The 24,934-nt window shown below is 46.0% G+C and overlaps 1 protein-coding gene across 1 annotated transcript in view; it reads left to right on the top strand.

Annotated features, from left to right (window-relative positions):
- The window catches only part of Itpr2 (inositol 1,4,5-trisphosphate receptor type 2), a 391,521-nt gene that overhangs the window by 167,313 nt on the left and 199,274 nt on the right, over positions 1-24,934 (top strand). The window contains exons 27-32 of the mRNA XM_050164739.1: positions 13,256-13,345; positions 13,450-13,575; positions 14,531-14,653; positions 15,803-16,003; positions 17,864-18,115; positions 19,841-19,966. Coding sequence (XP_050020696.1) covers positions 13,256-13,345; positions 13,450-13,575; positions 14,531-14,653; positions 15,803-16,003; positions 17,864-18,115; positions 19,841-19,966 — 918 coding nt within the window. The remainder of the gene's footprint in view (positions 1-13,255; positions 13,346-13,449; positions 13,576-14,530; positions 14,654-15,802; positions 16,004-17,863; positions 18,116-19,840; positions 19,967-24,934) is intronic.

Below are 24,934 nucleotides of genomic sequence, written 5' to 3'. Positions count from 1 at the left end.
TGTCTCTTTAAAGACTTTACCTTTTTTTTTTAAACCATTAACTTTATTCTCTATATTCTTTTTCTTCTCTCTCTCTCGAGCCTACATCCAACGGTGTGGTCTTTTATGTCTGAATCTGTTTTATTGTGAATCTGTAACATTTTTTTTACTATCCAGGAGCATTTCTTAAAATGTTAAGCGGTTCTTAAAAACTTAAGTTGCACCATGTACAGGTAATACGGTACCGTCTGTGTCCTGCCCAGTCGAAACCTTAACTGTGCTGTTATTACAGTAATTACGGTAGTTCCTGCCTGAGGTCAGCACAGTTCAGCATGGAGCAGCTGCTCCTGCCTCAGAGTCATTTGGTGCCCCTAAGCTGAGCATAGTTCCAGGCACACAGCAAGTCCACATTGGCGCCGCAGTCAGCAGTTTAACTCTGAGACTAAAGCGTGCAGCACAGAAACTCTTTTCATCCAAGTTACAGCCAAATCTGACATGCAGAGCATTGCGCAGTCTGAAAACAGTCTGTATGGTGGCAGGAATCCGCCATGCTCTTCCACCTACCTAAGCCTGATTCGGCCGTCTGCCCAGGTGCAGGCGGGAGCGCTGAGCCATCAGCAGGGTCTCAGAGCACTCTCCTTCTGATCCCAAGTGGGAACACAAACATCCAGTCCCATAAAAGCCTTGAAATGCTTTAAAGCCAGAGTTCACGCTGGCAGCACAGCCCCAGGAAGCCGTGCTTTAAAATGACGCAGCTTTTTTTCTGCTGCTGTTGCTGAATCAGGAAATCTTTTTGTGGCACGCCACCAACAAAGAGCAAAACTCTGCGTTAAACTCTGTTTTTTTTTTTTTTTCTGTTTTAAATTAAGCTCTCTCAGGTTTTTAAGTGGATTTAGCCCATCACGTCTGGGCACCACTCTGTAGTGTTAGGAGCGGCAAGGCTGCATCCCCAGCACCCGGCCGCCCACATGGCTAGGTTATGCCCCGAAATAATCACACGGAAACTGTATTCTTTTAAACACTGCCTGGCCAATTAGTTCCAAGCCTCTTATTGGCTAGCTTTTACATATCAATCTAACCCATTTCTAATATCCCTGTAACACCACGAGGTGTCTTACCAGGGAAGATCGTAACCTGCATCTGTGTCCGGTAGGAGAATCATGGCGACTCATGACTCAGCTTCTTTCTCCCAGCATTCTGTTCTGTTTACTCTGCCTACCTAAGGGTTGGCCTATCAAATGGGCCTAGGCAGTTTCTTTAATAATAAGAAATCACTCCCACATCAGATGTCTGTAGGGTGTAGTTTGGGCATCTTCACAGAGACAGCTGTGGATGTCTGTAGGGTGTAGTCTGGGCACTCCCAGAGACAGCTGTTGATGTCTGTAGGGTGTAGTCTTAGTCATCTTCACAGAGACAGCTGTGGATGTCTATAGGGTGTAGTCTGGGCATCTTCACAGAGACAGCTGTGGATGTCTGTAGGGTGTAGTCTGGGCATCTTCACAGAGACAGCTGTTGATGTCTATAGGGTGTAGTCTGGGCATCTTCACAGAGACACTCCATTGTCACCAGTGCCCTTTGAAAAGTTTCTGTGGGAATGGGGAGAGCAGTTCCCTGGAAACCAGACACACCCTGTGTCCAGCAGATCACACAGCCCATCTGTGTTGCTTCTGGAGGAAGAGCTCGCTCATCTTCTCTTGTTGAAGCTTGATTTACAGTCCCCCTTCCTCCGTGAGCCATCCTTAGGTGTGTCAGGGATGCTGTGGGCTCACCCTGACCACTGTGGTGTGTTAGCCTTCAGTTCTGTAGTGCTTTAACCTACGGTGTTTCTCAGCACAGAAGAGAGGCAGAGCTGATGGTATAGTCCACTGTGCTGCCAAGGGGCAGGGGGACTGGAGTCAGGCTGTGCTGATCTAAACTTAAGGCAGACTTTGTACTATTTCTAAAATTTCTAGAATGGACAGTTTTCCTCAGGGACTCTGTCTTGTTTCAGGACCCATTCAGTCTAACTTTTAAGCAGGTATGTTTTTATTCTTCATCAGAAAGCTCTCTATTATGTATAAATGGAAGCTGCTCATTCGTTTCCTGACCACCCTTGTTGAAATAAGAGCGGCGGGGCTGCGTCCCCAACACCCCGGCCGCTTGGCTAGCTCATGCCTGAAATAACAACACACAAACTGTATTCATTTAAGAACTGCTTGGCCCATGAACTCTAGCCCTTACAGGCTAATTCTCGCACCTGGACTAGCCCATTTCTAATGATGTGTGTAAGCACCCCAAGGTGCGCTTACCGGGAAGATTCTAGCCTAAGTCCATCGTGGGTTGCAGCTGCCTGGGAGAGCAGAGCATGGCGGCTGTCCGGTCCCTCTGGAAGCAGCACAGAGTCTGACCTCACTTCCTCTTCCGCCCAGAATTCTATTCTGTTTACTCCTTCCGTCTATGTTCTAAGCTATGAGGCCAAGCAGTTGGTTTATTATAACTTAACCAATGAAATCAACAGATTGATATATGACACTCCCACATCACTTCCCCTTTTTCTGTTTAAACAAAAAAAAAAAAAGAAGGCTTTAACTTAACATCCAAAGCTCTAGAAATGACAGAGACATCTCGCTGCCTGGACAGTCACCCAAAGTTCCTCTGTACCGTTGGGGCATCCATCTTCGGCCTACAGGCCCATAGTTTCCAGCAGACATTTCCACAAAGCAGGAAATTTCAAAGGCAGTCACTATCTGCTTGTCCTGAAGAATGTCTTGCAGACTCTTTCATGAATCAGGAACCCCGAAAGATCATCTCACCTTTAGGCAAGTTCAGTAGTCCTCTCGCTGTGGGTTCTCTGTGTCCAGTTTATGCAATAGTCCAGCCAGGAACAGTTTCTTGCCCAAATGGCTATCAAACTCCATAAGGATCCTCTTCGATGCCCATCTTTCTCTTGAAGTAGATTGGTGCTGCCAGGAGCAGAGTGTCTCATTGTCATGAAAAGTCCTAAGTTATTAAAACATTTAAAATGCCATATTCTATAATCTTTGAAAAATATGAAGAATGCCTATCTAAAATATATCTATGCATATCTAAAATATCTTAACTAACATAACTACAAACTTAACTATTATTAATGATTATTCATTAACAACCTATATACATTACAAAATTGACCTTAAATTTAAATCACTAAAGCAAAATCCATATCAATGTAAATTATTCATACCTATATCATCTCCCCCTTTAAATGTAAAGGAACATTTATAAACCATATTTGCGAACATGGGCACAGTTTTTTCTCTCCAAACTGCTTCCTGCTGAATGGGGGCGTCGTTAATTAGGTCTTTCATGGTATAACCTGTGTGCTAGTTTCATCTCAGTTGGCAGTTGAGCGAAGCAATTTTCTGAAGGAGTTCATAGCAAACATTCAGGAGGGCGTGGTCTATCATACCATATCGGGAATAGAAGAAATGAACAGGGTCTCATCCTCTGTGAAAACAAAATAGGAAACTCCTTTCCAAAGTATCATGTCCTTAGATCCAAATTTCAAAGTCAAGGCATCAAAATCTCTACAATGGATTAGTTCAGCAGCATTTATAAACAAATATCTTTTAGCAGCTGTTGCTCCTTCCTCAGCATTCAAACAATTCAAAGAGAGCATAATAGTATACAGTATCAAGATTCTCTGTGTATTTTCCATCTTTGTATGCTTTATTTTAACCTCTATTAAGTTTATTTTTACTTTTATATTCTCTGTATATCTTTGACCTGGAATAACTCTGTAGACCAGGCTCTACTTGAACTCTCAGAGATCCACCTATCTCTGCCTCCCAGGCATTGGGATTAAAGGTGTTTGCTACTACACCTTGAACTCACAGAGATCTGTTTGTCTCTGCCTTCTAGGCACTGGGATTAAAGGCGTGTGCTACCACACCTTGAAGTCACAGAGGTCAATCTCCCTCTGCCTTCCAAAGCGTTGGGATTAAAGGCGTGTACTACCACACACAACTTCTCTTTTTCTTACTTTTTTTTTTTACTTTAAGAATTTTAAAGCGCTTGCTTGCCTCTAGCAAGCAGAGCAGACCCAAGAAATTGCTGCTATCAAGAAAACATGCTTTACTCTTTCCCAAGCTTTTTCAGGCTTTCTGTGAATTCAGTTGTCCACACGTCTGGGCGCCATCTGTTGAAATAAGATATATATGACACTTCCACATCACACCCTGGTCTGAATAATTACACAGAAACTGTATTAATTACAACACAGTTTGGCCAGTGACTCAGACGCTCTTATATCTTAAATCTACCCTGTTATTCTGTGTATCGCCATGAGGCTGTGGCCTACTGGGTAAAGTTCTATTCTGGTGTCCTTCTCTCTCCTTCAGCAGCTACATGGCATCTCCTTGACTCCACCTACTCTCTCTCAATCTCTGTTTGAATTTCCCATCTGGTTTTACTCTGCTAAGCCATTGGCCAAAATAGCTTTATTCATCAACCAATGAAAGCAATACATATACAGAAGGATATCCCATAATATCTCCCCTTTTCTGTCCAGTTAAAAATTCCTTTTTTAGCTTATATGTAATTTTTAGTAAATTTTTTTAGTAAAATTACATATAAAAAACAGTTATCAAGAAAGAATTATAGTTACAATATTCAGTCAATTTACATTTGACAAATTAAGGAAAATACTCTATCATCTATCCTATCTTTGTGAGTCTAAAGTTTCATATCTAATTTATCTTTTATTATAACTAAGGAAAGCTATAACTATCTGTCTTCAACTCTTCAAAAACCCCAGAAGGATATAATATTACCTAAGTGTAGTAGGAAGGCTGCTTGTTTGTTCCTGGCTGCCCAGACTCCCAAAATAACTGCACAGAAACTGCTTTTATTAAATTACTTCTTGGCCTATTAGCTCTAACTTCTTAGCAGCTAGCTCTTACATATTAATTTAACCAATTTCTATTAGTCTGTGTATCGTCACAAGGTTGTGGCTTACCAGGTAAAGTTTTGGTGTCTATCTCTGATGGGGACATGGCTTCTCTCTGACTCCGCCTCCTTTCTCCCAGCATTCAGTTTAGTTTTCCCTGCATACCTCTATTCCTTGTGCAGGCCCAAGACAGTTTCTTTATTAACCAATGGTATTCACAGCATATGGAGGGGAATCCCACATCACCTAAGTAAATGGGAAGTGCATTGTAAGCAGCTTCCAAAACTCTAGAATTGACAAAGACATCTCACTGTATGGACAGTCATGCAAATATTGGGGCATCCATCTTTAGCTTACAGGCCCATAGTATCCGTCAGGTTTTTTCCACAAAACAGAAAATTTGAAAGACTGTTAGCCTATATTGGCAGTTTTTTAGTCACTTTCTTCTGTGTCCTGCAGAATATCTTATAGACTCTTCTGTGAAGCAAGAATCCTGAAGGACCTTTTTATCTTTTATAAGTTCAACAGTCATTTTCTGTGGGTCCTGCATGTCCAGTTCATACAGAATGCCATCAAGCAGTCCAGACAAGAGCAGTTTCTTGCACAAATGGCTAGCTTTGTCACATCGAAGGCAAATTCCATAATGAGTTTCTTTAATGCCCATCAATCTCTCTAAAGTAATTGGTGCTGCCAGAAGCAGACATTTCTCACTATCAAGAAAAGTCAAATTATTAAAACATCTTAAATGCCATATTATGTAGGTCTTTGAAGTGTTCAAGATTACCTATTCATCTTAAATGTATTTTTGTATATTTAGAAAACTTAACTGACATGGTTAAAAGTTTTATTATTATAGATGACTACTAATCTGTATTTCTTAATTATATATTACATTTTTAAATGAGTTGCACAAACACAACACCTTAAACAAGAACAGAAATATATATACACAGTGTAACAAATCAATCTTAAATTTGTATTAATAGACCAAGATTCATACTAATGCAAAGTATTCATCTTTATATCATATCTCCCCCATTTTTAGAAAGAGATTGACTGTGATCATTTAATCATTTATAATCAACTTCCTATAAATGAAAACAAACTTTTATAAACAATCATTTTGGGAATTTGGGTGTAGTTTTCTCCAAACTGCTTCCTGCTGTTTGTTGGGTGAAGTATTTTTAGGGTTCATGAGACCTTTTTTTTTTAGGGGGGGAGGGTTGCTTGTTCTATCAAACCATATTAGCCTTGAAGAAATCCATAGGTTCTCATCTTCTTTGGAAACAAAGAAGAACCTCTTTTCTAAAGTAGCATATCCTTACACTCAAATTTTGAAGTCAATATACCTTCATGTTGGTCTGTCTTAGCAGCCCCACTGTCAAGTGTCTCTGTGCAGTCAAAAAATTCAACTAACCAACCAACAGAAGCAGCACATATACAGAAGGACATCCCACATCATCCTTGACTAATCTTATAAGGAGCTAGGGATGGATAGCTATCTAATATTGACATACTGGGTAGTTCAGGGTGTCATAGCTCCTCCCTTGTCCAGAGATATGACTCAGGTCATCTTCTGAGGCATCCACTGTCCTGTGGCTCCCAGCTGCTGATTACTTTGAAACCCTAAGACCATTTGTTTGACACTGAGCTTATCTGACTGCTTTGGCCTGAATTTGGGTTTATATGAGTTTGGAGTCTCTACTCTGCAAATTCTCAATCTCTGGGGACCATCAGGGAACCCAGGTAGAAGGTGTAGACTATGAAGCACCTTTGAGTGTGAAATGACCATAAATGAGAGGAGATAATGCTAAGACAGTTGAACACACAAGATCCAAAGACTAATAGGATCCCTTGTAAGGTTACCTCCCATCCCACTCTGACTTCAGAGATCCAGCTCCTTGGCTGGTCTCCGTGCCTCACAAGCTTTGAAGGTGATTTTGTAGCTCACGTAAGCAGATGAAACATTAGTGAAATTATAGGATAGCTTAGGGTTTTCTGTTGCTATGAAGAGACACCATGGCCATTGCAACTCTTACAAAGAAAACCCTCAATTGGGGCAGCTGACTTACAGTTTCAGAGTTTCAGTCCATTATCATCATGACTGGGATCTTGTGCAGGCAGACGTGGTGCTGGAGCTGAGAGTGCTTCATTTTGCAGACAACTGACAGTCACACTGAGGGAGGCTTGAGCAAAAGAGGCCTTAAAGCCTACCCCAACAGTGACACACTTCCTCCAACAAGGCCACACCTCCTAATAATGCCAATCCCTTTCAAACAGCATCCTTGGGGATGTCCACACAACATTCAGCCTTGAAAATGACACAGGAGACCCTAGAACAGCCTTGAAGAAACCAAAACCCACAAGATTTCATATTATGATGATGATGAATCATTTGGTTTCTGTAGAACTGTGTTTGCCTCCTTAGAAAGGTGTGTGTGTTTTGATTTAACAGGCTATTGTCCCTTACAACAGCTAGGTTGATGACAGAACTTCCTGTAGGTGGTTAATGTATATCCCTGTGTTGTCTTTGCCCCCGTGGAAAGGACATCTACCACACAAGCCCAGAGCAATAGGATCCAGCAGTTGTCTTCAGTCTATCTTGGGCACAATCCTAGGACCATGCAAGGATAGAGTTCTCATCTTGAGTTTATAAGGGCCGAAGTAAAGGTCTGGGCTCAAACAAAGAAAGACACAGGCACAACTTTTCAATAAGGGAGGAACAGACAGTAAACCTGACTTCTCTGTTTGTTTGACCAGGTATTTAAGGTCCTTCATATGTTGGGTTTCTCAAGATTATAACGAATCTTCTAGATCAGTGATTCTCAACCTGTGGGTCAAAACCCCTTTGGGGTTGAGTGAGCCTTTCACAGGGGTGGTCCAAGATCATTGGAACACAGGTACATTTTACATTACAATTCATAACTGAAGTATGGACCCACAAAAGTCTATTAACAATTTATTAAAGGGTGCAATGGAAAAAGAAACTCAAGAATACTGAACAAAGTAGACACCATTGCTAACCCAGATGCTGCTGCCCCACCTGGGCGATGAGGACCAATCGCAAGACTTGCTCCAGCTTTGACCACCCAAGAGAGAGTGCATGACCCTTCTCCTCCATTTTATCGTCCCACCTCCAAAGAAAACCATACCCATGCCAAGTCGCTCCAAAAGTCATTGGCTAAATGAATTGAGCTCCCACGACATGTAACAGTAGCAAAATTATAGTTATAAAGTAGCAATAAAATAATTTTATGGTTCCGTGTCACCATTAAAAAGGGAACTGATCTAGAAGGTTCCAATTTTAGTAAAAGTTCAATTTGGGGTCGATGAATCCAGCTATTTATCCAATTAGGCTAATTCTGGAAGCATGGTGGCTCTTTGCTCTGATACAGGAAATGCAGTAATTTGATGGGAACACCCAGATAAGTTCAGTGTTCAGGTGTGGTGGCAAAAGCCTGTAGTCCCAGCACTCAGGGTTGAGTCAGGAAGATCAGTGTGGGGCCATGTTAGGCTACATAGGAAGTGTGAGGCCAACCTGGGGTACATGAAATCCAGTCTAAAATGAACAAAAGTCTTTAAATCAAACATATTCCTTGTGTTTCCTAAAGCCTAGAGAAAAGGAAACTGTCTAGGACACACTTTTTGCCATTTTGTTGATGGGATGAAAAGACAAGGAATTGTGGGGAAAGAATTTGGACCTGGGTTGAAGGGAACCTGGAAGCAAGGTATCTTCTAGCTGTCATGGACTTGTTGTGAATCCTGGCTCAAGCCCTCAAGAAGCCTTACACACTTCCAGGGATACAGAAAACTGTCACCCAAGACTCCACAGTGGTCCAAATTAATGTTGCATGCAAGGCCAGACATGCTTATCTGTGGGTTTTACTCGTTCTGTGACCTGTCAGACATCTTCCTAAGTAGCTGCTGGTGTTGTCCTTGTCGCGGGCAGTTATTGTTCAGCTCTCTGAAGAGGGTGTGCAGGGGTGGTGGTGAGGAGACATTCCTTCTGAGTGGCAGCTAAAGTGAAGTTAGATTTGTAGTGGGAGCTGCGGGCCGCTTCCCTGCCACCCTAGCTCCCGTCCGCCTGGCTAGCTTATGCCCTGAAATAATTACACGGAAACTGTATTCTTTTAAACACTGCTTGGCCCATTAGTTTTAACCTCTTATTGGCTAGCTATTACATATTGATCTAACCCATTTCTAATATTCTGTGTAGCACCACGAGCTGGCTTACCAGGAAAGATCTTAACCTGCGTCTGTGTTGGGTGGGAGAATCATGGTGACTCACTGACTAGGCTTCTTTCTCCCAGCATTTTGTCTGTCTACTCCACCTACCTAATTTTCTGTCCTATCAGGGCCAAGGCAGTCTCTTTATTTAACCAATGAAATTAACACAAAACAGAAGACTCTCCCCCATCAGGATTGACTAACAAAATCGGAAAGACTGGCCGTTACTCTTTTCCTCATAGTCTGTAGAGTGTGGGGATGGGCATTTGCTGCCAGAACTGGGGAAGGCCGGCTGGATAATGGTGTAGGTCACCGTGTTAAGAAGTGGTTCCTAAAGAGGAGGCTTTGGATGCAGTGGTGAGCAGGAGGCTGAGCAGGAGGCTGTGTGGACTGGACTGCTCTGCTGAGGGTCAGCTCCTGAAACTGGTGGGATGGGATGAGGAGAAGGCTTTCAGAGGACTGTTGGCATTCTCGGCTGTGCACGTGTCATGGTTCTACACGCTAGGATCTGGAAAGTCCTGTTTTAAAACCTGGATGTTCCTGCTTAGATTTTAGATGCTGGATCGCTGTTAATGAATGCCAATCCATTCTCTGTTCTGATTCTGAAGCCCCTGGCTCATACACTGTGTGCTTACAATCCGGTTAACCCCGGGTGATCAGCTGGCTTTGCATGCTCGCCTAGAAGAAGGAAGTTGTGTAGCCGATGGTAAAACAGCATTTGGATTTGTGTTGCAAGCATGACACCACCCGCAATCCGCCCAGGCCTGCTCAGCACTGGGGTCTTGCATAAGTAATGCGCCTACACTTCACAGTTTTCCAGTATTTTGTCATTAGAATGAATTTAGGGTTTTGTGAATTTGATCACTGACCTGGGTCTAATGTTGTGTAGAATATAATGAACACCATCAATTTCTGCTCTCTGGGGTGGCAAAATCTTGAGACATCTTTATTTAAAGCCTTTTCAGAATAAAAACAAAACCCAACTGTCCTTCCATGCCGCATAGTTGGCGTGGTTCTGAATTCCCCGATCCCAGCCTTGGATTTATCCAGATGTTTTGTGGACTGATGTTTTTGTTCAGCTTAGTTATACTGATTTATTTTCTGAAATTAAAAAGGATTGTTCGTTGAATTCTCCAATATACCTCCTTTGATGACTGCTGGCAACTTTAAATGAAAATAATTATTCTTCATAATTTCTTTACAGAGTTGAACATTTTTCTGTTTCTTCCCTTGGTTTGAAAACTAAAGACTGTACTTTTTTGTAAAACTTTGCCCAGTGTTATTTTTCTTTTCCCCCTTTTTATTGGTGCTAGGATTTGAACCCAGAACTGTACATTCCAAGCAAGGGCCCTCCCGGGGGACTGTGTCCCCAGCCCAAGACGACTGCTTTTTCCTGAGGTCCTTGTCTGCCAGGCTTGCAAGAGGAACTTTGCAGAGTTTGTGGTTCATATGAGCTGTTCTGCCACATGAAATGGCCTCATGGAGATACAGGCTTATGAAATACAGGCTCCACTTTTGTGATCAGAAGAGGGAATTCTCCTCCTCCTCCTTCTTCCTCTTCTCCTTCCTCCTCCTCTTCTTCCTCCTTCCTTCTTATTCCTCCTCCTCCTCCTCCTTCTTTTGAGATAGCATCCCAAGTAGCCCAGGCTTTCCTCAATCTCCTGATTGCTCTAGATTCCCTTTTCTATTGGGCTGAAATTATAGGACGCTCAGCTTAGAAAAAAGAAACCTAATTACAATTCTAGAATTTGCAATGTTTGCTTCTCTTCCATGAATCCTTTTTGGTAGGAACCAGAAACTCCAGCTGGATTCTCCAGCTGAGACTCCTATGGAGCTGGTCACCTGCTCTTCCTGCCCTCTGTATTGGCCTCCCCGACAAGGCAGGGCTCTCTGCTGGTCTCTTCTTAGACTCTTGTCTGGCCGACAGTGTCTCACGTGTGTCCTTTCTCTTCACTTGGAGCGGAGGCTGTGCTGCCCTCAGGCCCCTCCTGGAGTCAGGGTGACAGCTGGCAATGCAGCCCCCATCCACCTTTCCAAAATCTGAAGACTCTGAGTGTCACTCTTCCCATCGTTTGTGACCCCAGTTGTTTCGAGTCAAAGGGACAGAGGCCGAAGAGGCAGAGTGAGGTCAACAGCGAGGAGCAGTGTGTCATGGTGAAGCCGGAGACCCAGGTTAGTGAGGTCAACAGCCAGGTTAGTGAGGTCAACAGCGAGGTTAGTGAGGTCAACAGCGAGGTTAGTGAAGTCAACAGCGAGGAACAGCGTGTCACATTGAAGCACGGGGAGCCAGGTTAGGTTAGTGAGGTCAACAGCAAGGAGCAGCGTGTCACGGTAACCACGGAGAGCAAGGTTTACTGAGAATGGGAGCACACTACAGTCGAATGCAGAAGGGTTCGGGTGATTAGGAGTACCTGATGGTGTTCCTGTGGTGGGGCCTGGCTGCTTCCTCCGTGGGAAAAGTGTCTGGGGCTCAAGTCTGTTGCAATGAGCGCTAACTCTGAATGACCTTGGTGACCTCAACCTGCCTGCACTTTGAATGAGATGAGAGGTCGTAGAGGGCTGAACCTGCTTATGAAGCAAATGGACATGAAGTAGGGAGAGGAGGCCCCCAGGGAGATGGGATTTCTGAAGCCCTTGACTCAGAAAGTCAGTTCTGGGGGTGGGGGACACAGGAGAGGCAGTCTGGGCAGGTGATGCTAGGGGAGGTTGTGTTTTCCGGGGTTCTCATGCTTAGCAATGATTCAGACCAGGAGTTTGTGCAGTGTCTGCCAGGAAAGGAGCAAGCAGGAATGTCCAGCTGATGAGTGGTGCTGGCTTCTGACTGACCGCACCCTTCTGTGGCACAGAACCTTCCGACCGCTTCGTTGGACTAATGGGGGAACATTTGCTCTAATTTCTTAGACTGATCCCGGAGGACCGTAAGAAGGGCAGCTCAAGACAAACAAAGCGGTGTTAATTGGCCTCATGGATCTCTGTTACTTTTTCCTGGGCTACATCACAGTCCCCACTGAATAAGTGAGCCCGACGCCACCAACATTTGGGAGGTTTACCCCACTTGAACTTGACATTGATCCCAAGTGCACTTCTGTGCGTTCTGTAGATCAGTGCTCACCATCCACGTGCAGAATTCCAGCTGCGCTCAGTGCTGTACCTCCGACTTCTCTGGAAACCTCTCCCCGCTGCCCACCCAAGTACCCCTTATCCTCGGCCAGACAGTGTTCGTCTTTGAAGACCTGGCCTTAAGCCTGGGCTGCTCGAGTCACGTTGTCTGACTGTGACTGCTCTTTCTCCCTCCCAGAACAGCAAGGCCTATTCAGCTGACTTCTCTGATTTCATGTTTTCTTAGACGGCTGACTTTTTCTGGCCAGAAGAAGGGATGTTTTATTTCTCGTAGAGGTGCGCACGGTAGGCTAGTGTAGGCATGTAGTGAGTCTCATGAGTGTTCTGCGTGCAAATGTTGCTAATAGGCACTTTTTATGTGGTGATTCCAGTAGGTGGTATTTGACATGTGTACGTGCCCTGGATTTCTTTCCTAACGTGATGTATCAGAGAATGGTTATCATAATTACTTATTTTTGGTGTCTCAGAATTCCCCATAGGTCTTGTGAATACAGTAATTTGAAATGTTATTTTTAATTTAATTTCTATTTTTCTGTCTTCATTTTCCTGCACACACTTGATCTGCTCCAAGTTTGACTCTTAAGGATGTCACGGTAACCTGGCAGAGCATCCTGGGTTAAGCTGGCCTTTTCTTCCCTGAGATGTATCTCAATGTGATACTCTTGCCCCTTTGTTCATTACAGCTTATCTTTGATGATGGAATTATGGCTCGTGTGCCCTTGAGTTTGACTGCTTCCCCTCATATAAACCTACGATAGCCTGCAGCACACACACACACACACTTAGACACTAGCAGTGTGCTCAGCAGCCTTGTATTTCGGTTTCCACTTGTTAGTGCACAGCAATGTTACCTACTCATCTTGTCACTTGGTTTTTATGAGTTTAGAGTGGTATACATGGCTCATTCTGGCTGAGAAAATTTAGATGCAACAAAAGAAGCACAAACAACATCTAGGCCAGATAACTGAGATTTATATGTATATTACATTTTTTAAATATATAGTACATTTTTGTTTCTTTTAGGAGTCCAACCTCTTGAGTCCGGTGCAGGATGGCACGAAGACCCCACAAATCGATAGCAACAAGGGCAACAACTACCGGATCGTCAAGGAGGTCAGCAGACGGGCGTGCTTTCTCTGCCTGTCCACACACAGGTGGCTTTGGCTCATGTGTGTGTTCCTTCGCTCTGTTTAATGTGCTGCTTCATCTCTTTAAAGATCTTGATCAGGCTGAGTAAGCTCTGTGTGCAGAACAAGAAGTGCCGTAACCAACACCAGCGGCTGCTGAAGAACATGGGGGCTCACTCGGTGGTGCTGGACCTTCTGCAGATCCCCTACGAGAAGGTTTGCTCCTTCCTTTCCTGTCTCCCTTCTGCAGATCCCCTACGAGAAGGTTTGCCCCTTTACTGTCTTCCTTCCATTCAAATAGATCTCATTGAAATGGATCACCAAGTCATAAAGAACTTTTTTTTCCCCTTAATTGTTTAAACCACCCCCCACATTGCCTAGCATCCTTGAATTCCTTTCTGTTTCCTATGCACAAGTGTGAGCTTTTATGCAACCCCATTCCTGCCTTGCAAATTAGGAGGAAGCATGACACACTGTCCTCGAATCCCACACACCGTGTTCCCCCTGTGTCCTGCTGATAGAATCGTCTGTGGTAGAAGCCTGCAGACTCTGGGCTTGGTTGTGCCGTCTGCTTGTGTCTCAGTCCTGAGCTCTCTTGTAGGTTGTTGGTGATTTTGAAGAGAGTCCCCCCCCCCCTTTCCTCCGATGCTTAGGTTCAGTTTCCTATCCTCGGTGGGAACATGGAAGGGTTCTAATTTCTGTGTAGAGCTTCCTGTCGGGCACATGTGGTTCCGATTTGTTCCCAGCGCTAGTGATGTGTCTTCTGGGTTCTCCACTGTCAGAAGCCCCCTCTCCCTTTGTAAGAAATAACTGTTCTGTGCAGAGGCGCCATTGACACTTTCCCATCCTTCAGCAGGCTTTTAATTCACATTTTTGTTAGTGTAGGCACTGAAGGGCAATCAGAAAGTCTGGGAGAAAGAAGGGCAGCGTAACAAGGAGAGGGTGGGAGGAATGGGGTGGACAGGCAGGAACAGTAAGAGTAGGAGGGAAAGGTCTAGAACACGGAAATGAAGGGACAGGAGTAGATAGAAGGGGTATAGGGACACAGCGAGTGCAGAGAAAGGAGAGCGTGGGACAGAGCATGCACGCGGGCATCCATGGTGGAGGGACGCGGCTCTGTGTAAATCCGTCCTCTGTTTGTCAGTGTCATGCGCTGCCCTTTCACCCACAGAATGACGAAAAGATGAACGAGGTGATGGATTTAGCCCACACCTTCCTGCAGAACTTCTGCCGGGGGAATCCACAGAATCAAGTTCTCCTTCACAAGCATCTCAACTTGTTCCTGACTCCTGGAGTAAGTATCGTGGTGACCCTAACGTTTACAGTAGTGTGTGCACCGGTCTAACCCCTCATGTTTACGGCAGAGTGTGCACTGGTCTGACTCCTCACGTTTACGGCAGTGTGTGCACCGGTCTGACTCCTCACGTTTACAGTAGTGTGTGGACCGGTCTCATGTGTATGGCAGTGTGTGCACCTGTCTGACTCCCCACATTACGGCAGTGTGTGCACTGGTCTGACCCCTCACGTTTACGGCACTGTGTGCACTGGTCTGACCGCATGGTGAAAAGAATTTTATCGACTTTTGTGCATCATTTTCCCCTTGTTGAGATTCACTCCATAAAACAGTGTTTCCTCAGAACAAACTCTTAAAGTCATTTGAAAATTCAGACAAGTTTTATACGCCAATAACAGTTTCATTTATAACATACAATTTATGTTAGAGTGAGGGTTTTAGAACAGAGAACTAATTTGATGGCACCTTGGTGAAGTTAAACATGGGAGCTGGGGTACAGATCAGCAGGAGACAGCTTGCCTAGCATGTTCAGGACCCAGAACCACAAAACCCAAACCAAACACAAACGCACAAGAACTGAATATTCAAAGGCTGCATTAACTGTGGTCTGTTAGGAGAGTATAGGCAGAGTGTTCACTGTAGAAGTGTGAGGACCTTGGTTCAGATCCCCAGTGCCCACCTAAGCCAGGTACAGCCTTGTGTGCCTGTGATACCAGTGATGAGCAGCAGAGACAGGACCACAGGAGCCTGCTGGCCAGTGGGCATACTGGGGATCAGTCAGGTTCGGTGAGAGACCCCGCCGCAAGGGAATAAGATGAAGAGTGACAGAGGATCCTGCTCTGCTCTCTGCTTGCACATATATGGCACATGTACCCCTCACCATACATACCTGTGCACACAGCACACATGCTTATTCCGTGTGCTTACAAAATGATAAAAAAGCATGAGCAGATCTTGAGGAAGAGCCACGTTGGAATAAGGGTAAATCATCCCCAAGAACGCAGTTGCTGGGCATGCACTTGCCGACTTCCTCGCTCCAGCTGAACCCCATTGTGAGGCAGATTTCCTTCAGTGGTCAGTGAAGGAAGAGAGGCCCTGGTAGTCCACGGTGGCTTCACATGAGTCACGAGAGCTCACCCCTCTGCTCAGCTCCTCGAGGCGGAGACCATGCGGCACATCTTCATGAACAACTACCACCTGTGCAACGAGATCAGCGAGAGGGTCGTGCAGCACTTCGTGCACTGCATCGAGACCCACGGCCGCCACGTGGAGTACCTGAGGTTCCTGCAGACCATCGTGAAAGCAGACAGCAAATACGTGAAGAAGTGCCAGGATATGGTCATGACGGAGGTAGGTTTTCTGTCTGTGTCTCACCAGCTTCACATGAGCTGGCCTAGATATGCCCCGTCAGCTCAGAGCAGGGGAAGACCTCCGAAGCGACTGCTGAAGCGCTGGTAGGGTCGACACTGGTGTGGTGAGGTAACACAGGACAGCCTGACGTCAGGATTGTCTTCAGAGTTTTTCTGTTTGAGCTGTAATGAATTTGGGTCTGTTAAATAATGGGTCATTTTGTTTAACTTAAAAGATTGTGTGTGTGTGTGTGTGTGTATGAGTGTGTTTATGTGTGCACATGTGCATGTGTGCATGTAGGTGCCTCTGGAGGCCAGTAGAGGGAGTTAGATCTCCAGGATCTGGAGTAACACATACTCATGACCTGCTTAATGTGGGTGCTGGGAATTGAACCTCGGTTCTCTGCAAGAGCAACAATTACTTTTAGCCACTGAGCAACCCCCCCCCCCCAGCTCCTACAGTGGGTAGAATCTTAGGAGATCACAAGATTATTTGGAATTAACACAATTTTTCTCTTTAAAAATTTTTAGTAACATAACAGAACCGTTGAGCTCTGATGCTTCCTGCTCTTTCTGAACTGCAGGATGGTTGTTTTCTGCCACTGTTTGTAATAGCTTTGAAAAACAACACGAGTTAATTAAAAATGATTGGCAGGGCTTCATTAGAGCAGTAGGAATTGGGTATTTTAATGAGATAAGAAGGAAAATGAATGACCCACTTTGGGAGAGGTTGATGTGGGCTGGCTGCTCACTGGGGACACCAAGGTGCTCCTTTGGAGAGCTGGCGACCAGATGCAGGCTGGCAGACCGCGCATCAAAGCAGCGTCACCCACGGCTGCAAGGCAGTCCATTCCCCAGGGAATCACGTGGGTCTGGGGAAATTCCTATCGCCATATGCCTTCTGGTTAGAGAGAGATGTCTCCATGTTTATTTTCTGTGCCACACAGAAATCTTAGGCCTTGGACTTTTACGTATGGGTTGTGAATGAGCCACAAGCAGACAGTGACGCAGACACATGGGCCCTTCATGTGACGTATATCAACGGGATGCTTCTGTGTCAGGAAATGTTTGTGATATTATACATAACCACATTTGGGCACATACATTTCTTTGCAGCAGGACTATCAAAGTGGCTTATTGATTTAAATGTAATAACTAAATTGAAATTTATATATCATTTGAAACCTGACCAAACATCTCATATCAAGGTTAGAAGATTGTTATCAGTCGTAGATAATAGATAGCAGCATGGAAAATAAAGTATGCTATATCTTGAGGCTCTGAAAGCATACACCAACATATGAGGAACAGTTATGTCCTAAGCACCGCCCCTTCTCATTTCTTTGTCATCTCAACTCTCTGTTCTATTTTCTGATGCCTTCCCATTAAATGAGGAATTTTCCAGATTTTTATAAAGTTGTATTTGAAGCAGTGTACAAGGTTGCTCACTTAATTGCTGATGTGAATACTTCCTTATGATTTTTAATGTGTATGTAAGTGTGCCTTATCTGTGGGTGTATGCATGTAAGTGCACTGCCTGAGGAGGCCAGAAGAGGGCATCAGCTCCTCTGGTCCTCTGCAGAAGCAGGGAGTACTTTTAATTGCTCAGTCATCTCTCCCAGTCCCTCACTGTATTACTTTAGGAAAAGCAAACACAGGAACTCAGATGTTTGGCTCTCCCGGTGCTGGGGTTCTAGGTCTGCACCCCCAGGGCCTGGCTCTGTCCCTTCTGTCATTTCTCCTGTCTGGTTTCAGAAGCGTCAGTAGCCGGTCACTCGGCACCTATTTGCGTTGGTTTCTGTTTGTAAACGGAGATCCACGTCTAGCTTCTGCTGTCTAGCTTCTCTCTTCTGCATTTCAGCTGATTAACGGGGGTGAAGACGTGCTGATATTCTACAACGACAGAGCGTCGTTCCCCATCCTCCTCAACATGATGTGTTCCGAGAGGGCCCGCGGGGATGAGAGCGGCCCCCTGGCCTACCACATCACCCTCGTGGAGCTGCTGGCCGCATGCACAGAGGGGAAGAACGTCTACACTGAGATCAAGTGCAATTCTCTCCTGCCCCTGGATGACATCGTGAGGGTGGTGACCCATGACGACTGTATCCCCGAGGTCAGCCTGACAAACACCTATCATCTGTAGAACGCTCTTGTTTGTAAAGTTCACCTGGGGGGATCACCTGTGTCTCCCTGGTAATATTTATGATGGTATTACATATTTAGGAGAGGCATTAACTGTACTTAGTTATGTAATCTGCCAAGTGGAAAAGAACACAAAGATTCTGAGTTTTTATTCGCACAGAGGGAAGGCAGGTCCCTTGACTAAGAACTACAAGCGTCTCAAAGTCAGCGCATGGTAGTGGGCTTACAGGGAAAGATTGTAGCTTTTGAGCAGGAACCTGGTGGCTCCTTGGTGAATCAGTCATTGATTAGAGAGCCCACAGTAGACTCCATGCTGCACAGAGTGTGTGTCTTCCTGAGACAGTGCCCACACCATCTCTCAGCCTCGCTTCTACTTCAGCTTTGATGTTTGATGCACAATACCGCACAGAGGACGATTATTGGTTGAGGAAATCTTTCTACTAGTGAGGCTTCAGGGAACACACAGTGCAACGATTTCTTTCTTTTCTGCTCTTTTGGCATGTATGACGGATCATAACTATGTCTATACTCTAAAGGACATAAAACCCAAAGGGGTCAGGGGAGTTTTCCATCCCTATTGAAGTAGCCCTGCGCCATGGCAACACAGTCACAGACCTGAAGGAATATTGATGTGACATCATTAACATCTCAGTCCAAGGGTCCTTCATGCCTGGGAGGTGGACTGAGATGAGATGACTGAGAGGGGTGGGATGGAGGAGAGGACCTTGGGCTTGGTCCTTATCTGAGGTCCTGGTCTTGGCCACGCCAGACCCAGGTTTAATTCTCAGGGCCCGGACCTTTCCTGTGTTTACTGGAGTCACCCACCTCACGCCTTACTGCTTCAGAGGCAAGTTCTCGGGCTGTGCGGATATGGCCACCCACCTCTGATGAAAAGCTGGCCGATTGACTCTCATTAGCTCTCATGCCTTCCCCAGGAGGATCGGCTCCAGGAGGGGAATGGCTAGGTGTGGTCCAGTTGTCCAGCAAACTCAACAGTGAGTTAGGATCCCGATCCACTGGTTCCTAACTGTGTGGTGACTCCAGCAGCCGCTCAGCACTTCCAGCATCCAGTGCCCACAGTTATACAGTAAATAATCACCACGTCTGTAGGATTATTAGAGGGTTGTGGTCAGTAAGAGGAGGCATGGGAAAGGCCGAGGGGTTTCACGCGTGGGGGACGCAGTCCGTACAGCTGCTGTGGAGACCATGGTTGTCTGTGTGTCTCGGCTCTTTTTAGCCCGTGACCAGTCTCAGCATGGCATGTGCCAGCGAGGATTTCTTTTTCTAGACTTCAGTGGCACAGCTGGAAGCCCTGCAGGCAGGAAAGCTTGCCCTTGGCCCTTGTGGTTCTGACTCAAAGTCCAGGAATCCCATGGGATGATTGACAGGATTTTCTTCTGTACACAGCCTTCTCTTGGAGACTTTTAAGTTCCTCCGAGTGTCTCAAGGATGCTCTGCTTGCTTTGAGTAAGGCTCTGATTTTCACAGCAAGCTCTGGGCATAGGGTGAGGAAATGCTAGACTCCAGGCTTCGCTGGGCCAGGGCAGAGGCTGTGAAAGGGAAGAAAGCAGGAAACCCGCACGTGGACCAAACAAACTGTAATCTACTGCGGGATCCCACATGGATGACGTTTCTCTGTAGAACAGAAGGCCATGGGTGAAAACATCCAACTTGCCTTTGTTTGAAACCTGCGCAGGTCAAGATTGCGTACGTGAACTTCGTCAATCACTGCTACGTTGATACGGAGGTGGAGATGAAAGAAATCTACACAAGTAACCACATTTGGAAATTATTCGAGAATTTCTTGGTGGATATGGCAAGGGTAAGTTAAATGCTCTTCGTGTGGGGTAAGAGCATCGGTATTGATCGGTGTTGATTTTGGTTAAGCAGTATATAGATGGACATTTGCAGTTCACCCAACTGCATTTTGATTTAGTCTGTTTTATCCGTGAGGCTGTGGCTGAGTTCCAGGAGATCGTGGGTGACATGTAGCAAGGTAACATAAACCAGAGCCCTACTATGGCATGTGCAGTGAAGGGGACGTGTTTAGCGTCCACCTGTATGAAGGACCACATTTGTCTGCTACTAAATGGGATTCAGGAGTCTGGCTACGTGGCTTAGAGGAAACCTTTGGCAGAGGCCGTTTTCAGCTTAAACTCTCGCCGTGAATGCAGTTAAAGCCACAGGTGGAGGAGGCCTCGAGTGGTATGGGGGGACTGTGAGCGGGCTTCTCCTGACCCCCGTTACCATCTTCCCTGGCTCTGGCCATCTGGTCATCTGAACCTTCATATACGTTCCCCAAATCATATTCGGCTTTTACTTTGAGTCCGTTTCCTTTTTTTTTTTTAAATTGGGAGGTGGTGTGTGGTACTGAGGGCATTTTATAGTGGATGCTGTCTGGCGTGTGGTACTGAGGGTATCTCACAGACACCGTCTGGTGTGTGCATCTGCCCTGGGAAAATGAGCAAGCCAGGAAAGGCCCCATTTACCCTTTTGTACCTTATCTTTTACATAACAAATCCTTATTAACATCCAGGGGCCTTTTATTTTACATCTTTTTCAAACAAGGCTTCATTCCATAGCACAGGTTGGCCTGGAGTAACCCAGGCTAGCCATAAACTCCTAGCCATCATCCTGCATCAGCCTCCCAAGTGTTGGGATTACAGGTGTGAGCCACCATGCCAAGTTCTCTCATATGAGTTTAAAAGTGACAGGATGTGCAAGCTGAACAAGGATTTTCTAGGAAAGGCAGTGTATCCGTAGCTCCTTAGACCTTGTGCGAGTTAAGGTGACCTGACCAGTCCCTCGGGCCTTCCTGCTTCCCCCAGTGCTGGTAGCTTAGGCAGGCCTCACCTGGATGTGCTTGAGGATGGGGACTACCGAAATCTTACAAGAATGATTGCTTGCTGTATCCGGTGGTTCATGGCCTCCGTCGACCCTTTCTGGAGAGGAACGATGAACTACATATACCAGAGCTGCCGCTGTAAACCCAGACACCCGAGAACACCCCTGGACGATATAGTGGGTCAGTCCTTCCAGGCCGGGAAGTCTTCCTACTTAGTCGGGGTTTCCAGGCAGAATGTGCTTGTTTTACTTTCGGTGCAGCAGAGCGAGCGAGCGAGAGCTTCACTCGGTTCAGGTACCTGCGAAAGTAGAGCCTTTCTGCGTCCCGTCACTTTTGTGCGGCCACCTAGAAGTCACCGTGCCCCTTCTCAGCTGAATCGCAGCGAGAGAAACCACCCAGTTCTCCCACGTTTAGCACGTACCACTTATGTTTGTCACCACTGACCCGTGGAAAGCGTGGCTCTGGCCAGCTGCAGGCAGCTCTTGTCACCACTGACCCGGGAAAGCGTGGCTCTGGCCAGCTGCAGGCAGCTCCTGAGTCCTTGAAGCAGAGGATGACTTCAGGGCTGCACGTGCAGGGAGATGCTGAAGAGCTTCCAGATGAATGAGCATCCGCAGAGCTGCCTGGCGGCACTGAGGAGGATAAGCTGAGAAGGACGGAGGGTGTATTCTCCGCAGTACAGGCCTCAAGCTAAAAAGGCGCTGATCTTCATGCTCAGTCAGCAGTGCAGGCTATAACACTAAAAAGGAGTTGATTTCCTTAAAACCAAAGAAAGCTGACCGGGCTACCCCTGGACCCACACACTCCTTCCCCTTAAGAATTCAGAAGCTGCGGCCCTTTGTTTTGAGTTTGCTTACGTTGATGATTCTGAAGAGCCGTCCATTACAGAACGGCTCTGGAAGACTTCCTGGAATTCCCGCCTGTCTGCCCCGAGTTGACTGCAGGTTCCTCTCAGGTTCTTCTTTGTCCTCCTAAGTCCTTCTCCAGGGAGGACATGAAACCACCTAGCACTTTCTGGAAGAGGGTTCCTTCCTCCCTCTGCAGAAAGGTGAAGGTGTCACTCAAAACGGAGCCTGCTCCCCAGAGTCCCGGACCCAGCACTTGGGAGACAAGACACTTGAAACAAGTCTTAAGTGGCACCACAGTTGGTTTGGGGGCACCCTGAGAGCCACTGCAGTAGGGTGTGGCAGCTAAGAGCGGGGGGGGGGTCACAGGAATTAGTCAGACTGGGTCCAGATCCAAACTCCGCCTTTCTCTAAGCACCTTACATATATTGGGAAGGGTACTGTAAAGGTTTTGCCCCCGAGTCACCATATAATAAATACATGCCCCCGGGAAGAGCTGGTGAGGTAACGCACCACGAGCTCTTGGTACATACTGCACTTTGCAGAGGGACTGGTGACGTTATGTCATGACCAGGATCATCACAAAGCTATGAGAGCCTTTTGGGCAGGGCAGCTTCAGGAGCTTCCCTATACCTAAAGGATGTTGGTGACATAATGACATTGAGGGTGAGGTGAACACAGACTGTCCACACAGTCAAGAGCCAGACGAACATTAACCTGGGCTTGCATGAGGTCACGTATGCGTGAAGCCAGGCATACATATAACCAGACCTGGAAGAGACTAGATATGTGTGAAGCCAGGTGTGCATGAAGTTGGACACGAATTAAGCTGGAAGCTGAAAAATGCATGAAGCCAGCTATGCATGTATCAAGGCATGCACGAAGCCAGGCACGCGTGAAGCCAGACCTGCAGGGTACTAGATTGTGAATGAAGCCAGCTACACATGAGACTGGGCATGAATTAAGCTGGAATCTGAGTTTGCATGAAGCCGGGTGTCTTAGTTAGAATTTCTGTTGCTGTGAAGAGACACCATGTACAGCAATCTGGCTTACAGTTCAGAGGTTCAGTGCGTTGTCATCATGCGGGAAGGATGGAGGCACTCAGGCAGACATGGTGCTGCAGAAGGAGCCGAAAGTTCTACATCCAAATCAGGAGGCAGCAGGAAGAGAGTGACAGTGGGCCTGACGTAAGTGCTCCCCACATGTCCTCCAACAAGGCCACACCTACACTCCCTATGACCCAATGGAGATCATTTTCATTGAAACCACTCCACCAGGTGTGTACGAAGCCAGGTATGTGTGAATTCAGGTACATGTGAAGTCTTACGCAGACATCACGTGGCACAGACTGCTACAGAGGACCAGCATCAGACTCGGGTGCTCACAGCAAACTTGTAACTCCCTGGAGCGACTGATTAACCTCAGAGGGGGGGGGAGCTTGTGAAGAGCTGTCCTGTAAGACCACACATGGCAGGGGTCAAACGGGAGTATCACCAGAGCACAGCGGCTTGCTGTCCAGTCTTAGCTTTTAGCATCTACCCGGAAAGTTCTAAAAAGATGTCATTACCATGTTTGGCATGCTTTGGTTTCTATTTCTGCACAACTTAAAACTTAAAGACTCTTATACTGACTCCGAGTTTTCTTTTTTATAGCTTCTGCCTTGATTTTACTTGGCCATCAACGAAGGGCAGGTCAGTTAAGCAAAGATGTAGTGTATGTCAGGAGTGTATACCCATCCTCCCTATCATGAAACTTAGGAAACGTCCAGGTGGCCTCATAAGTTTGCTCCCGGAGTCCAGGTCGTAATTTGCTAGTAGACTCTCCTGTTTGTTACGAACGGGAAGGAAGGCTTCTCCGCTCCCCCTCCACCCTCCCGTCTCCAGCAGCGTCTCAGAGGTAGCCTTCACGTCTCCCACTGTTTTCTCCATGACTTTTGCTGATTCTCTTTTGAATCGTGTCTGTCTGGTGTGCTGTTTCCAGGCCTTTGGATTCCTTCTAGCCTGTCTGAGCCTACACAATTGTATTTCCGTAGAATTTGGGGAACAGGTTGTCTGAAAAGACAAATGAAGTCTCAACGCCGGCAACCACATAATGTCTGCTTCCTTCCCGTGCTGTTTCGTGGTCATCACTGCCAGGCCTTGGGGTTCTCGGAAAGCCCTCTGGAGTCACTGTGATTTGTATCTTCCATTTTCCCCTTTATGGGCTTTATCCTGCATAAGGGACAAAGACCACACGAGTGGGCCAGTGAGAGGGCTCGGCGGGTTAAGGAGCTTTGCTGTTAAGCCTGATAACTTGAGCTTGATCCCCGGGACACATGTGGTGGAAGGAGAGACGAGGCTCTGGCAAGTTGTTTAGTAAATTTAAAAATAATTTTAAAGACACATAGAAAACCTTTCCTGAAGGATAGCTTTTAATAAGCTGCGTGATATCACCACACGTTATCACCTTTCTGATGTCCTGACAGAGACGGGGCCCGTGAGCTGGAACACGGCACGCTGGGACAGCGGCCAGGCTATTAGACCCAGGAGAAGTTGTTTCTGTCTTTCAGACCATTAATGACAGCCCACTTTGATCTATGTTCTAATGCAGCTGAAATTGGTGCTTCTGGGGCAGAAATGCATCTCTTCGTCTTGATAACGTCAGGGGACTCGGGTCGTTATCAGGGGTGCCTAGAAGGGGTGGGCGATGATCAGTGTTAGTCTCAGACTGCAGGGGGATTGTTTCTGAAGATGTTCCCAATACTGCCATCCCTTTCGAGACCTTCCAGCGGCCAGCTGTACTCTGAGTAACGTTCCGTCAGAACAAAATTATACCTAGAAATAATTTAGGATGTGTCTGGTCGGTGTCCTATCAGTCACTGCTTAACAAGACAGATCAAGATACCATGATGTCAGACAGATCGTCCCCTTTCCTGCCAAGTAGGAGTTTGGAGATAAGCAGAATCTGTGTCTACTCTAAATGTGCTTCTGTGTGGGCTTCGTTAGATAGATTAAGCAGATGGCTTATGATTTTGTTGATTTTTTAAAAAGTTAAATGGATCATTAATAAAAGTCACTTGAAAGTGGTTTTTTTTTTTTTTTTTTTTTTTTTTTTTTTTTTT

The sequence above is a fragment of the Alexandromys fortis genome, unplaced genomic scaffold (assembly GCF_014885135.2).
Source record: "Alexandromys fortis isolate MF-2015 unplaced genomic scaffold, M_Fortis_MF-2015_v1.1 scaffold_153, whole genome shotgun sequence".
NCBI lineage: Eukaryota > Metazoa > Chordata > Mammalia > Rodentia > Cricetidae > Alexandromys > Alexandromys fortis.
This window is presented reverse-complemented; position numbering and strand designations above follow the sequence as displayed.